The sequence below is a fragment of the Gymnoscopelus braueri genome (assembly GCF_963280865.1).
Source record: "Gymnoscopelus braueri genome assembly, chromosome: 8".
Classification (NCBI taxonomy): Eukaryota; Metazoa; Chordata; class Actinopteri; order Myctophiformes; family Myctophidae; genus Gymnoscopelus; species Gymnoscopelus braueri.
The window spans coordinates 23,055,769-23,068,967 of NC_137609.1; the positions used below are offsets into that span (position 1 = coordinate 23,055,769).

General features: G+C 41.5%; 1 protein-coding gene across 3 annotated transcripts in view; it reads left to right on the top strand.

Annotated features, from left to right (window-relative positions):
* The first annotated feature begins 1,240 nt into the window (after positions 1-1,240).
* Positions 1,241-13,199, top strand: part of abr (ABR activator of RhoGEF and GTPase) — a 133,176-nt gene continuing 121,217 nt past the window's right edge. For all 3 annotated transcript variants that reach the window (XM_080436454.1, XM_080436455.1, XM_080436456.1), the window contains exon 1: positions 1,241-2,321. In XM_080436454.1, coding sequence (XP_080292580.1) covers positions 1,469-2,321 — 853 coding nt within the window. In that variant the 5' untranslated portion in view covers positions 1,241-1,468. The remainder of the gene's footprint in view (positions 2,322-13,199) is intronic.

A 13,199-nucleotide genomic window follows, 5' to 3' on the forward strand; every position in this document is an offset into this window, starting at 1 on the left:
TATAACATAACTGAGCATTTCAGCACAACCATGCTGTTGAAATAGACTCTCTAATAGAGCCACATGAGTATAGAACAACCCACAGGGCTCAGTGTCAGTGGGCAGTGGGCACATCATGCATACCATCTCTCAAATGTTTTATACTCACAGGTGCAGTTCTGTCTCTTCTCTGGATATCATGATACTCATATCTATGTGTTTTAGTATAACCCCATAATCTTGACAGATGTAGAGGGGGCACACCGCTGACCGAAAAAAAAAAAGAAGACATAAGTAAATGTCAAGGTGTTGAATGCTGGCTATGGTGAATTAAGAGTTCTCCACAGCCAGTATTTTCTACTGAACAGACCAGTCATTTTTAGCCTATTCTCACTCACCAGACTGGCATTGACTTCCTTTTCTCTATGGCTATATGCCTGTATACGTTTGTAAAAACCATCACAGGAAATAAAACAGACAAGATATGCAAGCTATAATTAGCACAGGTGTGCAGCAAAGACTGCAGACTTATGTACAAATACACACTGTATTTATTGAGAAGTCGAGTTACTGTAACCACTGCTCAAGCTCAGAACCACACACACCAGGCCTATATTATAAACAAGTAATTATTCATTACAAAAGCAATTAGATCAGCAGGTTAATAAGCTACCCTTTACTGTAAATATAACCACATAATACAGAAGCTAGTGTGTTACAATAGAATCTATGGTAAACCACTGTCTGTCATCATCACCCCTGTATTTAAGGGTCTGTGCTATAAGAATAGACCGTTTAAGTAGGCTACTGTAATAACCTTGTGTCACATGCTTAGAAGTTCGAGTTATTAATGAAATTATGGTAATTCTTATAAATTATAAAAAATAATTAAATAATTAAATCATAATTAAAAATTGTAGTATCAGTCATGGTGGGGAGCCAAAAATGTTACAAATATCCATCAGCAGGTGCTCACTTGACATGGCATCAATGCACTATCTATACTCAGTATATTTTAAAGATTACCTGCCTTTTTGGGTCAGTACAGTAAGGCAGGTAATCTTTAAAATCACTCTCTTTAAAAGCCTTATTTTATAATTCGTCGTGCGATAGTGTCGCGCGCCGAAAAATAGCAGAAGTACAAGCTCACAACGCGTCACGATGCGACGCGTTGTGATCTTGTAGGTCTGCTATTTTTCGGCGTCGCCACTCATCTCAATACCGGAAGCATCCAGCAACTTTGAGTAGGACAGTGCAAAGTTGTCATCATCAGCGTCGCAGACCTGCTGCCATAGTTGTACATGTGAGAAGCTGAACATGAACAAGTTGTGGTGATGATAGGCAGACTAGTTTAGACATTTAAAAACATAAAAACTATTGCGACGGAGTCGCCATTGACTGGCAGAGTGGCAGTTGGTGAAGACATCTTTACATTGTGAAGACGGAGGTGTTGTTTTGAGGCTGCAGCTCGAGTCGCGCGACGACAACAATGTGGGAGCAGAAGGAATTCGAAAAACACTGGAAGAGTGAATTTCCCGACGGGGAAGTCCCCAAAATGGACCTAAACTCTGTCGAAGAGATAGAGACCGAGTTGGACAAATGCAAAGCGAATCTCAAAAACCTCCAACAGGCGCTTTCGGAGGAGAAATTCAAGGTGATTTACCTCCAGACCACCGTCGCCCGACAGAAGAGAAGTTCCCAAAAGGGGAGGTTTGGAAACAAGGATGAAAACTTTAACGCCGACATTGCCGGGTTTCACAAGACTGAGGATAATAACTGTAAGGATGATGGTGGGGAAAGTACGAAGGCGCACGGAGGCACGAATAAACTCCATGCGCCAGGTGGTAACCAAGGCAGTGTTGTGAACTCTTTTGGCCCAGACCTGAGCAGGACCAGCGGCAGGACAGGTAAACCTGGTCCCGTGCCACCGCGGAAGCCAAGCTTTCTGAAAAACAACACCACCATAACCGGCGTCTCTCAGCCGGATGGAAACTGCGTCGGGAAACCCAACACCGCCCGTGACAACCGAGAGGCCAGTGACCACGAGTACGAGGATGTGGAGTTGAATGAGAATTTTGTCAAGGGTAACCTGGTGGCCCCCAAGATCTCCAGCAGCAGTGACAGCTTGCAGGGCTTCCCGGTGAATCCTCCTCACCGAGAAGCTCTGCGGCCTTTCGGGCTGAGCAGGGACCAGGACTCCAGTGACGATGGGAGACTGTCACCGTCCTTGATGCAGGTGCCCTGCAGGACGTCCCGCGGGTCTGGGTGCAGCACCCCCGACAGACGCAGCGATGGCTACGTGAGTTCAGACCACGAAGATTCCTCCTCTCCCCTCCCATACCGTAAGAAAACCAAGCCTTTCCCATCACACGTCAATTAGCTCAAATTTGAAGGCTAGGATGAATGTTGTTGATATAATGATGAAGCTGTTACTATCCAGTGTCCATAATTTGTTTGTTCATGATTTAAACTATCTCATGATTAGTTTCTTCTCATCATTTGTCTCTTTAAGTAGATCATTTCCAAATCGTTTGGCAGCACATGTGTGTCAGATTAGAGCAGAGGGTTCAGATCAGGACATCCTCAGGCACATGAATACAGGATACGTTTTGTTGGGGGGGGGGGGGGGGGGGGGCATTCATTCATGGTGGTTTCACAAAAAATTGCAAGACAATGTATAACCACTGAATCAGATTATTTGTTGTGGGGAATTGCAGATTGTTACTTTTCCTGCATTGTTAGACTACATAGCTAATATTTGCACTAATTGGACTACAGTGGACTAAACTATTGGGTCCTCCATGTCTTTGATTTCAATTGTAACTAAATAGTTTTTGGTATAGGCTTCTATGCATACCAAAACCTATCCACAGTCTGGACACACACTCCCTTCTAAGTAGCCTGCTGCCTAATGGTGTCTGCAGGAGCGATAGTAACAATAATCAAACGTGAAAGAAGGAGTAGCCTAATACAGAATGAAAACTTAAGTTTGAAAAAAGGAAGCACGATATACTTAAGACAGAGTTGCACAATGATCTATGATGTTGCGATGAGACTTCCTCATACATTTGGCAATATTGAATGCAGTAGTTATTTTCACCACAAATCACAAGTGAGTGAAATCACAATGGGTGATGGTTTTGATTGACCCCATTCAATATTGCATTTGCCAGACTTCTTTAACAAAGTTCTTCAAGTAGTATTTGATTGATTGATTGAATACTTTATTAGTCAAAAATGTTAAACTGCACGAAGGTACAGTAAAGCATTTAGGCTAAAAGGATAACACAAAAAAGTCCTGGGGACTTGTTTCCATTGTGGTCCTACAGGGCATAGAATATTAACACATTATATTATATATTATATTAACACACAATATAACACTACTTATTGGTTCTGTACTATTCTGAGTGCAGAATCAGATTTAGATCTACACAAAGAGCATTCAGCTGTTATATGGCGGAGGGAAAACACATGAGAACCCAGTTTGGATAAGTTATTCCAAAGGGAGTCTTATCAGGCATTTTTCCACTCGGTAATGATCAAGTGCTATAATGCTGCTGAGCTGGCATTCTACATGTGTATCACACTCAGGATTTTAAACCTTGTCTGAGGCATCCACTTGGGTGCTGTTTCACTGCTCCGCAGAGGCATGCTACGGATATTTGAAATAATTGTGAGAAAGAATGGAATGTTGTTGGACTATGTATCCAACATTAGAAGGCTGTATCTATGGAGAGACACCTTTGCAAGTGACTGTGCTTCATTGAGCATGATTGGGTAGTGGTACGTGCGGGAAAATGACTTTGAAAGAAAGCAGTTGCAAATGACTCACTTTATCAACTACCATCTTTCTCATGTGTCTCATATTTTGAAATTTAGCACAGTGACGTTGCTGCCAGTCGATGAATCAAATAGTGTGTAGTATCCTGTCTGGTTTTATTTTTCTCATCACTTACAGTGAGTCATTTCAGTTTCATTCTCACCTCTCCACTCCGAATGCAACCCCTTCATCTGGGATAATCAAGAAGACTTAATTGTGGACAAACACAGTGGAACATCTGGAAACCAGGAACCATGGTTTTTCTTCTTTTGGCTCTCTGACCACTGGCTGTGTAGGCAAAGTTTTTTCATTTGCAGCTACAACAAGTGTGTTTTGGCTCCTGTTCATTTGGCATTGTGGAAAATGCAGCCCTCCTTCCACAAACACATAAATAAACTAGCAAGAAGCTCATGCCTGGGGTATTGTTCATACCAGTGTTTTTGTGCAGCAGGAAGATCCATCCAGTGGGGTCATGTGACATTAATGAAGTCATAAGCCCAGTCTCACCATGTGCCCCTGATTCATAGCTGATTCAGAACTGAGACTGAACCTTGCCTAATGTGTTGGTTTAGAATCATTAACCTCAGTATGAAGGACAGGTCATGCAGTGTTGATTATGAGAAAACCAATAAGAGTAACAGAAGTCTCATTCTGATTCGTTGTTGTTGTTTTAGCATTTGATTTTCCCCTATGCAGACTGGCATGGACTTAATAGAACACCCTCAGAGGCCTCCTGTAGTGATAGTCAGATTCCTGCTGTCAGCCATCTAGCTATTTAAGGAATTTTGAAATCAGATGTCTTGAACACAAGGATGCATATGTGAGATTCACTAAGCTGGTCGTAAATAGTGCCTAAATAAAGTGACTAAAGGGGTGCGTATTTTTGATAAGCACAATCTAACGTGCGATTCACCAAACACTGTGTACTGCCTTCATTTGTGTGTATCGCGGCTGTAGCTCATTTTTGCCACGAGCGCAAACCTGCCCATAACCTCTATGGCACCACTATATGAAGGATTATCTATTTTGACTTGGGGAGATTTGCCTGTGTTTGTTATGGATTTTCTAACAGATTAAAGCCTGTCATCATTTAATGCTTTGTTTTCCTATTACATCAACAACTGGAACCTTTCATGGGACACAAGCTATATTTATGTGAGATTGATTTGCAGCATGTTCCGGTCGGGTGTGACAGGCTATGCTAACCTATTGTTCCCTAACCCTAATGGTTTTAGCACATAGTTTAACAGCTGCAGTACAGTAAACAGTCTTGTTTGTGGTCTGGAGTGGCGGTGAGTGCAGCACATCTCCACTGTTCAACCAAATTCTTGTTTGACCCCTCCAGTCGCTGACCTTTCAACACACAGTATATAGTGAACGGGATTGAATGGTGAACAGACTGAACACAAACACACAAATTATGTCTCAGACTGCCTCCCAGTTTTTTATAATTTCCAATGTGAGAAGAGAGATCCTGCTTTCTAAGCATAACCTGTGAATTCAAAGATTAGAGAACAGACATATCTTTGTTCCCTTTCTAGACAGAGATTGTTCCAAATGACACAAACATTTCTTCCCTGGCGTCTTTACCTCTGGCCCCGTTCTCTCTGACAGAAAAGCAGGGCTTGTCCAGGCCCGTCGTGAAATCTTGCAAACCGATTGCAGTGTTCGCATTGTGTGGAGTTCATAGTGTAAATGTGTCAGTGTAAGGCATTTAGGTAGGCTTATATTTAGACTTTCCACATGAACATACATGTTATTGTTGGTGTGACAAACTTAAACCATCAGTGTATCAGTTTTCGAGGCTTTGTTTGTATATGTTCATGCCTATGTGCGTAGGCTATACAGGTATGTGTGTGGGTAATAATAGCTGACAGCTTTCCAGCTCAGGTACTAGTAGTAGTTTATACTGTCCATCTGTAGGACAGGTTATGGCTAAACATGTCCAACACAACACTTCTTTCCAATAATAGATGATATGCCGTTTTGTTTGAGTGATGTTTCTTTAAAGGGCATAAAGTCTAAATTAGACTTTAGTTTTCTAGGTAATAGTGTGGTGACAACTGTGTTTCCCCTATATGCATTCACCAGCGGCGTGCCACTGCTGCTGAAATTTTTGCTCCACTGTTGAATATTTCTGTAAATTATTATTATTAATTTGTATTTATTGTTGAAGATGGCTCCATCTAATGTCTTCATAAACTTATATTTTACACTTCGGACGCTTCATATCCTGGTACACTCTTGAGGAGAGAAGGAGAGAGGACACGGTCAGACCCATTTAAAGGCAAGAGAGTTATGACACTCTTTTGATCTGTTTGAGTCACGACTATCCATGTTACTACTTTGACACCTGTCAATCTCAAAGACACCTTCTTGCGCCATCACGATTACTTTTGATTGATCTGTAACAGTTTTTTTTATACTTTCGTCTAATACAAATATATCTTGCTAAATCTTGAGACATTCTAGAATTCCTCCTGCTCATTACTGTGCACAAATGTACTGTATATAAATAGGTACTTAATGTTTGAGTGCAAAATACATTTTGAACACCACATTATTTTCAAAAATATGAGTATATAGATATTCACCACCACTGCTACAACTTCATCCAAGAGGAAACACCGGACAGGCTGAAAATCCTCCTACAGATTTGACCTAATCTCACTCTGGCCTTCCTGTTCTGGAGCACATGTGGACAAATCAGCTTCTGTGTTTGTGCAGTGTCTGCTTCTTTGTTGGTCCACGGACAGCATTTATGTGTCTCTGTTATTTGTTAGGGTAACTTGTGCATTTATCAGGTGATTCACCTGACATAGAATGATGTCTTAAACAGTTAAGGCCCACTAAGCAGAAAGTGCTGGCTGTAAATTGCCAATAATGTTGACCCTGTGTTAGCTTAGCAGGTAATGTGTAGCAGGAAATGTGAAGGTCATGATTTGACAAGCTCAACTTGACAATCCATTTATGGTTTCCCTTTCATTGCACTCCTACACTTAAGTTGGTGCATACATACATGTAGCACCACAGTAGCTATTTCCTATTTCAGTTTAGTCTATACTGATGACTGATGTACCTAAGGTACCATGTGCCCACATGCCCTCTGATTAGTCTGACGTCAACAGCAACACTTGCAAGTGGCTTAGCTTAGATATTACTGAAAGTGAAACCTGTGGCAGTAAGGAAAGTTGTTCTTAAGATGTCATAGTCGGACCCTGAACATTCTGATGGTGATAATTATGCTGCTATGGTCACTGATAATTACACTTGGTCCAATAATGTGGTTTGTGTTCTACAGTATGTCATCTAGGTAGTTGGTGCTTTCTTAATGATCTCCCACATTTCTTTGCTTTTGTTTTTGTTGCTTCTAAGCCACCAGCGGGGGAAAAGGAATGTGTGGGGTCCTGGATGCAATATGAAATTGTATAATGTACACTATGTAATATTATACTGTATAATATATAATATAATATACTGAATATAATATAATATACTGAATATAATATAATATACTGAATATAATATAATATACTGAATATAATATAATATACTTCATAACATAAGAGATATCCATTCCCAATAAGCCACCAGCGGGGGAAAAGGAATGTGTGGGGTCCTGGATGCAATATGAAATTGTATAATGTACACTATATAATATTATACTGTATAATCGTCTATGAATTGAATACCAAGGCCCTCATTGGAAACAAGTCCGCAAGGACTTTCATGAACGGACCTGTTAGACAATAGCCTGGCTCCACCCCCTGAATCCTTTGCTTCGCATTCAGGGTCTGGTGACGCTGTCGAAGGCGGGTGTTTCTCGGTTGAAAATCTGTACGACGAATCGGGATCGGGATAATCCAGGATGAACCAATCGCGTTGGTTCATAGTGGAGTCCCACTTTGGCCACGCCCCCATCTCAGAAATCGGCTGCATTGAGAGGGCTTTCAGACTGAATAATGAGTGAAACGAAATGAAAATTCAGGCTGAGTGTCAGGCTAGTTAGACAAAGTATTTTAAATGTACCGGTAACTGTGCTGTTTCACATTTTTTGCCTAATAAAATATTCAATCAATCAATCAATATATAATATACTGTAATATAATATACTTCATAACATAAGAGAAATCCATTCCCAATGCCTTTTTAAGTTAGACTCTGCTAGTACTTCCTGTTTTACTGTTACTTTCCTGTTTATAGGACGCTGGCACTCAGCTTTGTGTGTGTGTGTGTGTGTGTGTGTGTGTGTGTGTGTGTGTGTCAGTCACGTGTCCATTCATCCATTTGTGGACAGTAGAGGTATTGGCCTGTTCCCAGAGGCTTCTGATTGATGATGGTGCTTCATTGTGAGAAAAGCTTTGTCATTAGTGGAAGAAGAGAAGGGCTGGGGATTTACTGGAGATGACTCAAATGAGATGAGGCTCCCTTCACATACATTGTTGTCAATGTTGATCATCATCACTGCTCCCCTCTCTCCATACAGTGGAGTTTACCAGGTTCACCCCCACCTCTGTGATCTGAGTCAACCCTGACCCATCTCATAAACAGACCAAAACATACAAACTTGCTAGCCAATTGAAATCATGCCGTATGAAACTGCGTGAGCGGTTGGTTAACACGTGTTCTCACAGTGTGGCTTTCCTGTCAGTTAACCCACCCCCATACTGGAGATGTACCACCACAAGTGATAGAATGGTACTGACTGTTCTGCATTATCTCACATGTCTCAATCGTTTTTCTCACACGTCAGTGATCAGATTAGGCTTTAGCGGCAGAGGATTTGTTACCACAGCACACAATTTTGGCGTTGCTTGCCTGACATACAGTATGTATTGTGCTAGCGTAAAATAAATTATCAGCATTTGTTCAGAGAGACGGACTGATGTTTGGCAATATTGTTTAATTGTAACATAAGGTGTACGTACGTACAGTGTTGAATTGAATGGTAAGCTGTCATTTTACTGTTCACATTCACACAGCTTCCTCCCGGTCTGAAATAAGAGAAACTACCAGCCATTTTATCATTCGTTGCCAGCACGGAGACCTCGACATAGTGCAGGGGGGTATGTGTTACAGTGCTGTGTGTGTGTGTGCATGCTCGCAGAGGTCTACAGTCTTCTCTGACACAATAACAGTGATCCCTTGCCACATTACTCCACCTAATGACTTTACAACTACTCTCACCGGAGTTGGGGATTGGATGATCAATATACCATAATGTCATGGTATTTTCTAGGGCTGCCCCTAAAAGATGACAAATCAAATCATCAGTCGCCTGAGAGGTCAGTTGACTGATGGCTTGTTGTTTTAGGACACACCAATGCATGTTTATCATGTCCAGTAATTAGTAAACAATGCAAGCTCCACATCTGCCTTCAATCCCACATGCTCCCGAAGCTCTCTGAATTGTGCACTTCTATTCTAATTTTACTGTCTGTGACCTACGTATATCCAACATTTTCTTCATGTATATACTTTTTTTAAATTTATTGCCAAAAGAGAAGAAGAGGAACTCTTACGTAATACATTTGGAGAATGCTGTTAATAGATTACAGCTCAGCGTTAAACACCATAGACCCCTCCAGACTTGACACCAAGCTCAGGTAACTAGGGCTCAACCTCAACCTGTTCAGCTGGATCCTGGACTTTCTGTTGGAGCGACAGTGAGGATGGGCTCCGCGTCCAACAACACTGCCCCCCTGACCCTCAACGCATTAGTTCCTCCAGGGCTGCATTCTGAGTCCCCTCCTCCACTCCCTGTACACCCACGACTGCATGGCCACTCACAGCTCCACCCGAGTGGTCAAGTTCGCACAACAGCGATCACTGACTACAATGAGACTGCCTACAGGCGTGAGGTCGAGAACTTGATCCAATGGTGCCAGGAGAACAACCTGTCTCTCAACGTGGACAAGACTAAAGAGCTGATTGTGCACTACAGGAAGCCGAACAGAGCGCACACTAGGGATGGGCAATATTATCGATTTCGCGATATATCGCAATATTTTATTTCGCGATACTGTATCGATACTCCATGCCACCATATCGCGATTTTTTTGAAAAAAGAAATTATATAATATATATATATATATATATTTTTTGCTTTTTCAGATACAGGCTTTATGAAAAAACATTCAAAGAACCTATCACTGATCTGCAGCTACTCAATATGTAGTGTATATATATACAATATGTAGTTGTGATATATGTATATATCGCAATATATTGCAATATGTATCGTATCGCAATATATTGCAATATGTATCGTATCGCAATATATCGTGATATCGCAATGTATCGCAATATATCGCAATATATCGCAATAATATCGTAATATATGGCAATATGTATTCTTGCCAATACCCATCCCTAGCGCACACCCCCAGCTGCATCAACGGCGTCATAGTGGAGAGGTTCAGTGACTCCCTTCCTGAATGTCCACATCATTGAGATCGGTGCTGATTGCATCTCAAACCACGTCAGTCTATGTGACTCGCAATGTTATAGATACGTGTTTTCTTGTCTGCAACAATACATTCATTAACCACTTTCAACCTGGCATAACTTTATTTGTTTTTTTCAAAAATATTGAAAATAGCAGACATGCAGACAGTGCACCTTCTGAACTGTTCATCTCAAATATTGGACGATAATTCAAAAAAGGGCATTTTGTGCCCATGTGGTATGCACCCTAACCATTCGGCTGTTGGGTCGCCCCATCAATGTCATTGTTGATTGGATCCAGTATTGATTGATGGGAATATGCTGCACCTAAAGAGGTAGGTATGAACCGAGAAATAGAAAGTGTGAAGGAAATGCATGTGCAACCCCGGTTGCACAGCCGGAATCAAACCAAAGAAGTCACAATTATGTGTTCAATGCACATCTGGTCAGCTGATCATAATTTTTACTGACATTTATTGAGGTTGGGACAACGCCCCTACATTCTAATACTCCCACACTGCTCACAGGCATTCACTGCCAGCCTAAGTATTCATCTCTTCGCATTAGTCCCAAATGTGATGCTGCTTCCAATGGTTCTTCTGATGCTGTCCCTGCTGGTGTGTGAGGTTTCCATGGTGATGGCCAGACCAGAGGAAACAGCTGTGTTATTATGGGCTCTTCTCCAGGAGGGACATGACCGTGCTTATTAGAGCTGACTCAGCTTAGCTCAGCCTGGCTGCCTTTTAGCTTTCATAGTTGGCACAGCGGGATCTGGCCACATAATCAGATTTCTTTCTTACCTGGAAGATAGTACAGGCATTTCTTTCACAAACATATGTTTTACATTAATGGTTACAACAATTACATTTTAATTTGCGTTAATTGCATTAATGCACAGTTAGCCAAGCCATACTAGAAGAATGTTGGTTGGTAGCTACTATGTTATTTCCTGTTTCAACCATGGAACTAGTTACAAGTACCAGTAGCTTACTGGTATAAAGCAACCTTTCTGGGTTTTTTTTCTCTCTTGTTTTTTATTATGTACAGTATGTACATCACAATCTTGTCAGACACTACACGTGCTTAACCATCTTCACTGTGCCTTGTTGTAGACATGGTCATAATAAAGAACGCCCTGAAAGCTATTATTCTATATATCTATCTCTTGGGCCTTGCTCCACAGCACCATTTTCATCTTTACAACTGGAAACAACTCTGTAGTGCGTATGTTGACACCTGTGCTACTCTCACTTCTCTTTCTGTTTCTTCTGGGGGATATCCTGTGTCAGACTTGAGTGCTGGTTGGTTGGCTATTATCATTATTTTCATTTCCCTTTTGGAAGTTGAAACAGACCGACAGTGTTTTGCCTAGCTTTACTCTTTCTCAGTTAACCTTATTCTGATGGCATGATTATGGAGAAGACATCTCGGACATCTCACAAACTGGCTGATATGTCATTTCGCCAGATTATCTGCATTAGAGGAAGAGAAATAGTAGTATTTAAGGTTTAGGTTTACAAAGTTCCACCTATAGGCATTGTGTGTAAATGGCTGAAATCTTGTGCTTTAACACAGACCTCAGTTTGTGTGCACCGTGCAGTTCATGAGCTAAAACAGTACATGGTACTGAATAGACTGTCTAGACAAGGAAGAGGTGCAGGAACTACAGCGTTGAAATGAAATCTTTCCTGTTCGTCTTGCTTTGTTAATGTACCACTGTTGCACTTGAGAGACTGATGGTATGCGTTTGGTGCTCATTATGACTTGTGTACAAAAAGTTTTTATGTTTATTTAAGTGAGAAAGACCCCTATCCTTTCCTGGGGGGGGGGGGGGGGGGGGGCAGAGCAGAGGTGATGATTGACAGGCAAAATCCCTCAACAGCGACACCCGCAGGCAAATATTTCTTTTTTCATTGCAGTTGAAAAGGCTTTAGAAATGTGAGAGAAAAACACCTGCAATGGCTCACTAGAGTGGAATTTTCAGTTAAAACTTTTTATACACGTTTGAAGGACCATGACAAAGACTTTTAATGTGTTGTAAAACTGAATGTCATGAAACCTTTAACTATCGCTATATCATCTCCACTTTGCCGTGGAGGGAAATGGAGAACGAATCTCAACCTCTTCTTTTAGCTTCATCACCATAACTGACTAGTTCCTGTTCGATATGCCTAATTTATGCTCTGTCAGTGTTGTACGATGGGGTATAAATCAGGCTATAATAATGACACACTACTGCCAGCTTGTGTGAGTTAATTGGACACAGAGCTCATCCTGTGCACTCCCCAACAGCCCGAGAATGTCAGTAAGAGCCCACCCTTTTCCTACAGATGATCCAGAGGAATGCTGGGTATTTGGTGGTTACTGGAGGTGAACACAGCACCCCCCTGTGGGCATCTGTAAAAATCGGAAAGAAAGAAAGAAATCTGTTGGTTCCCAATTTGGTTCACAATACACGTGTACGGACATGGATGTGTACTGTCCACAGCAACAGTGTTTCCCCTTTTTCACTCAGGAAAGCTGAGTCGATGTTAGTCTGCCTGCCTTGTGATCATCATAACAACAGAACACATTTTGTCTTTTCTCCGCCAGCCTTAGACCTTAAATAATAAAGTACGCTGAGGCAAAGATTGTGTTACCCTGCATTGTTCTACGTAACCTACAGGTGCATTTCAATCTTAATCACTGGCTGGCCCCACATGTGTACAGTCACTCTCACAACTCTGTTTAATGCCCTTACAGATGGAATTATTGCATTGGTAGAAATCAAACACTAGAGAGCAGCAGATCATAGTTTAGATGTCAGTCTGCTCAGTGCTTTGCAACGCTTCCCTCTCTTCATCATTCACCCAGCCATCATCATAACATAACATAATATATCATCTTGCAATGACAGTAATGCTGAGGGTGCGTGCATGCATGCATCATGATGCATGCATGAGAATTGTGT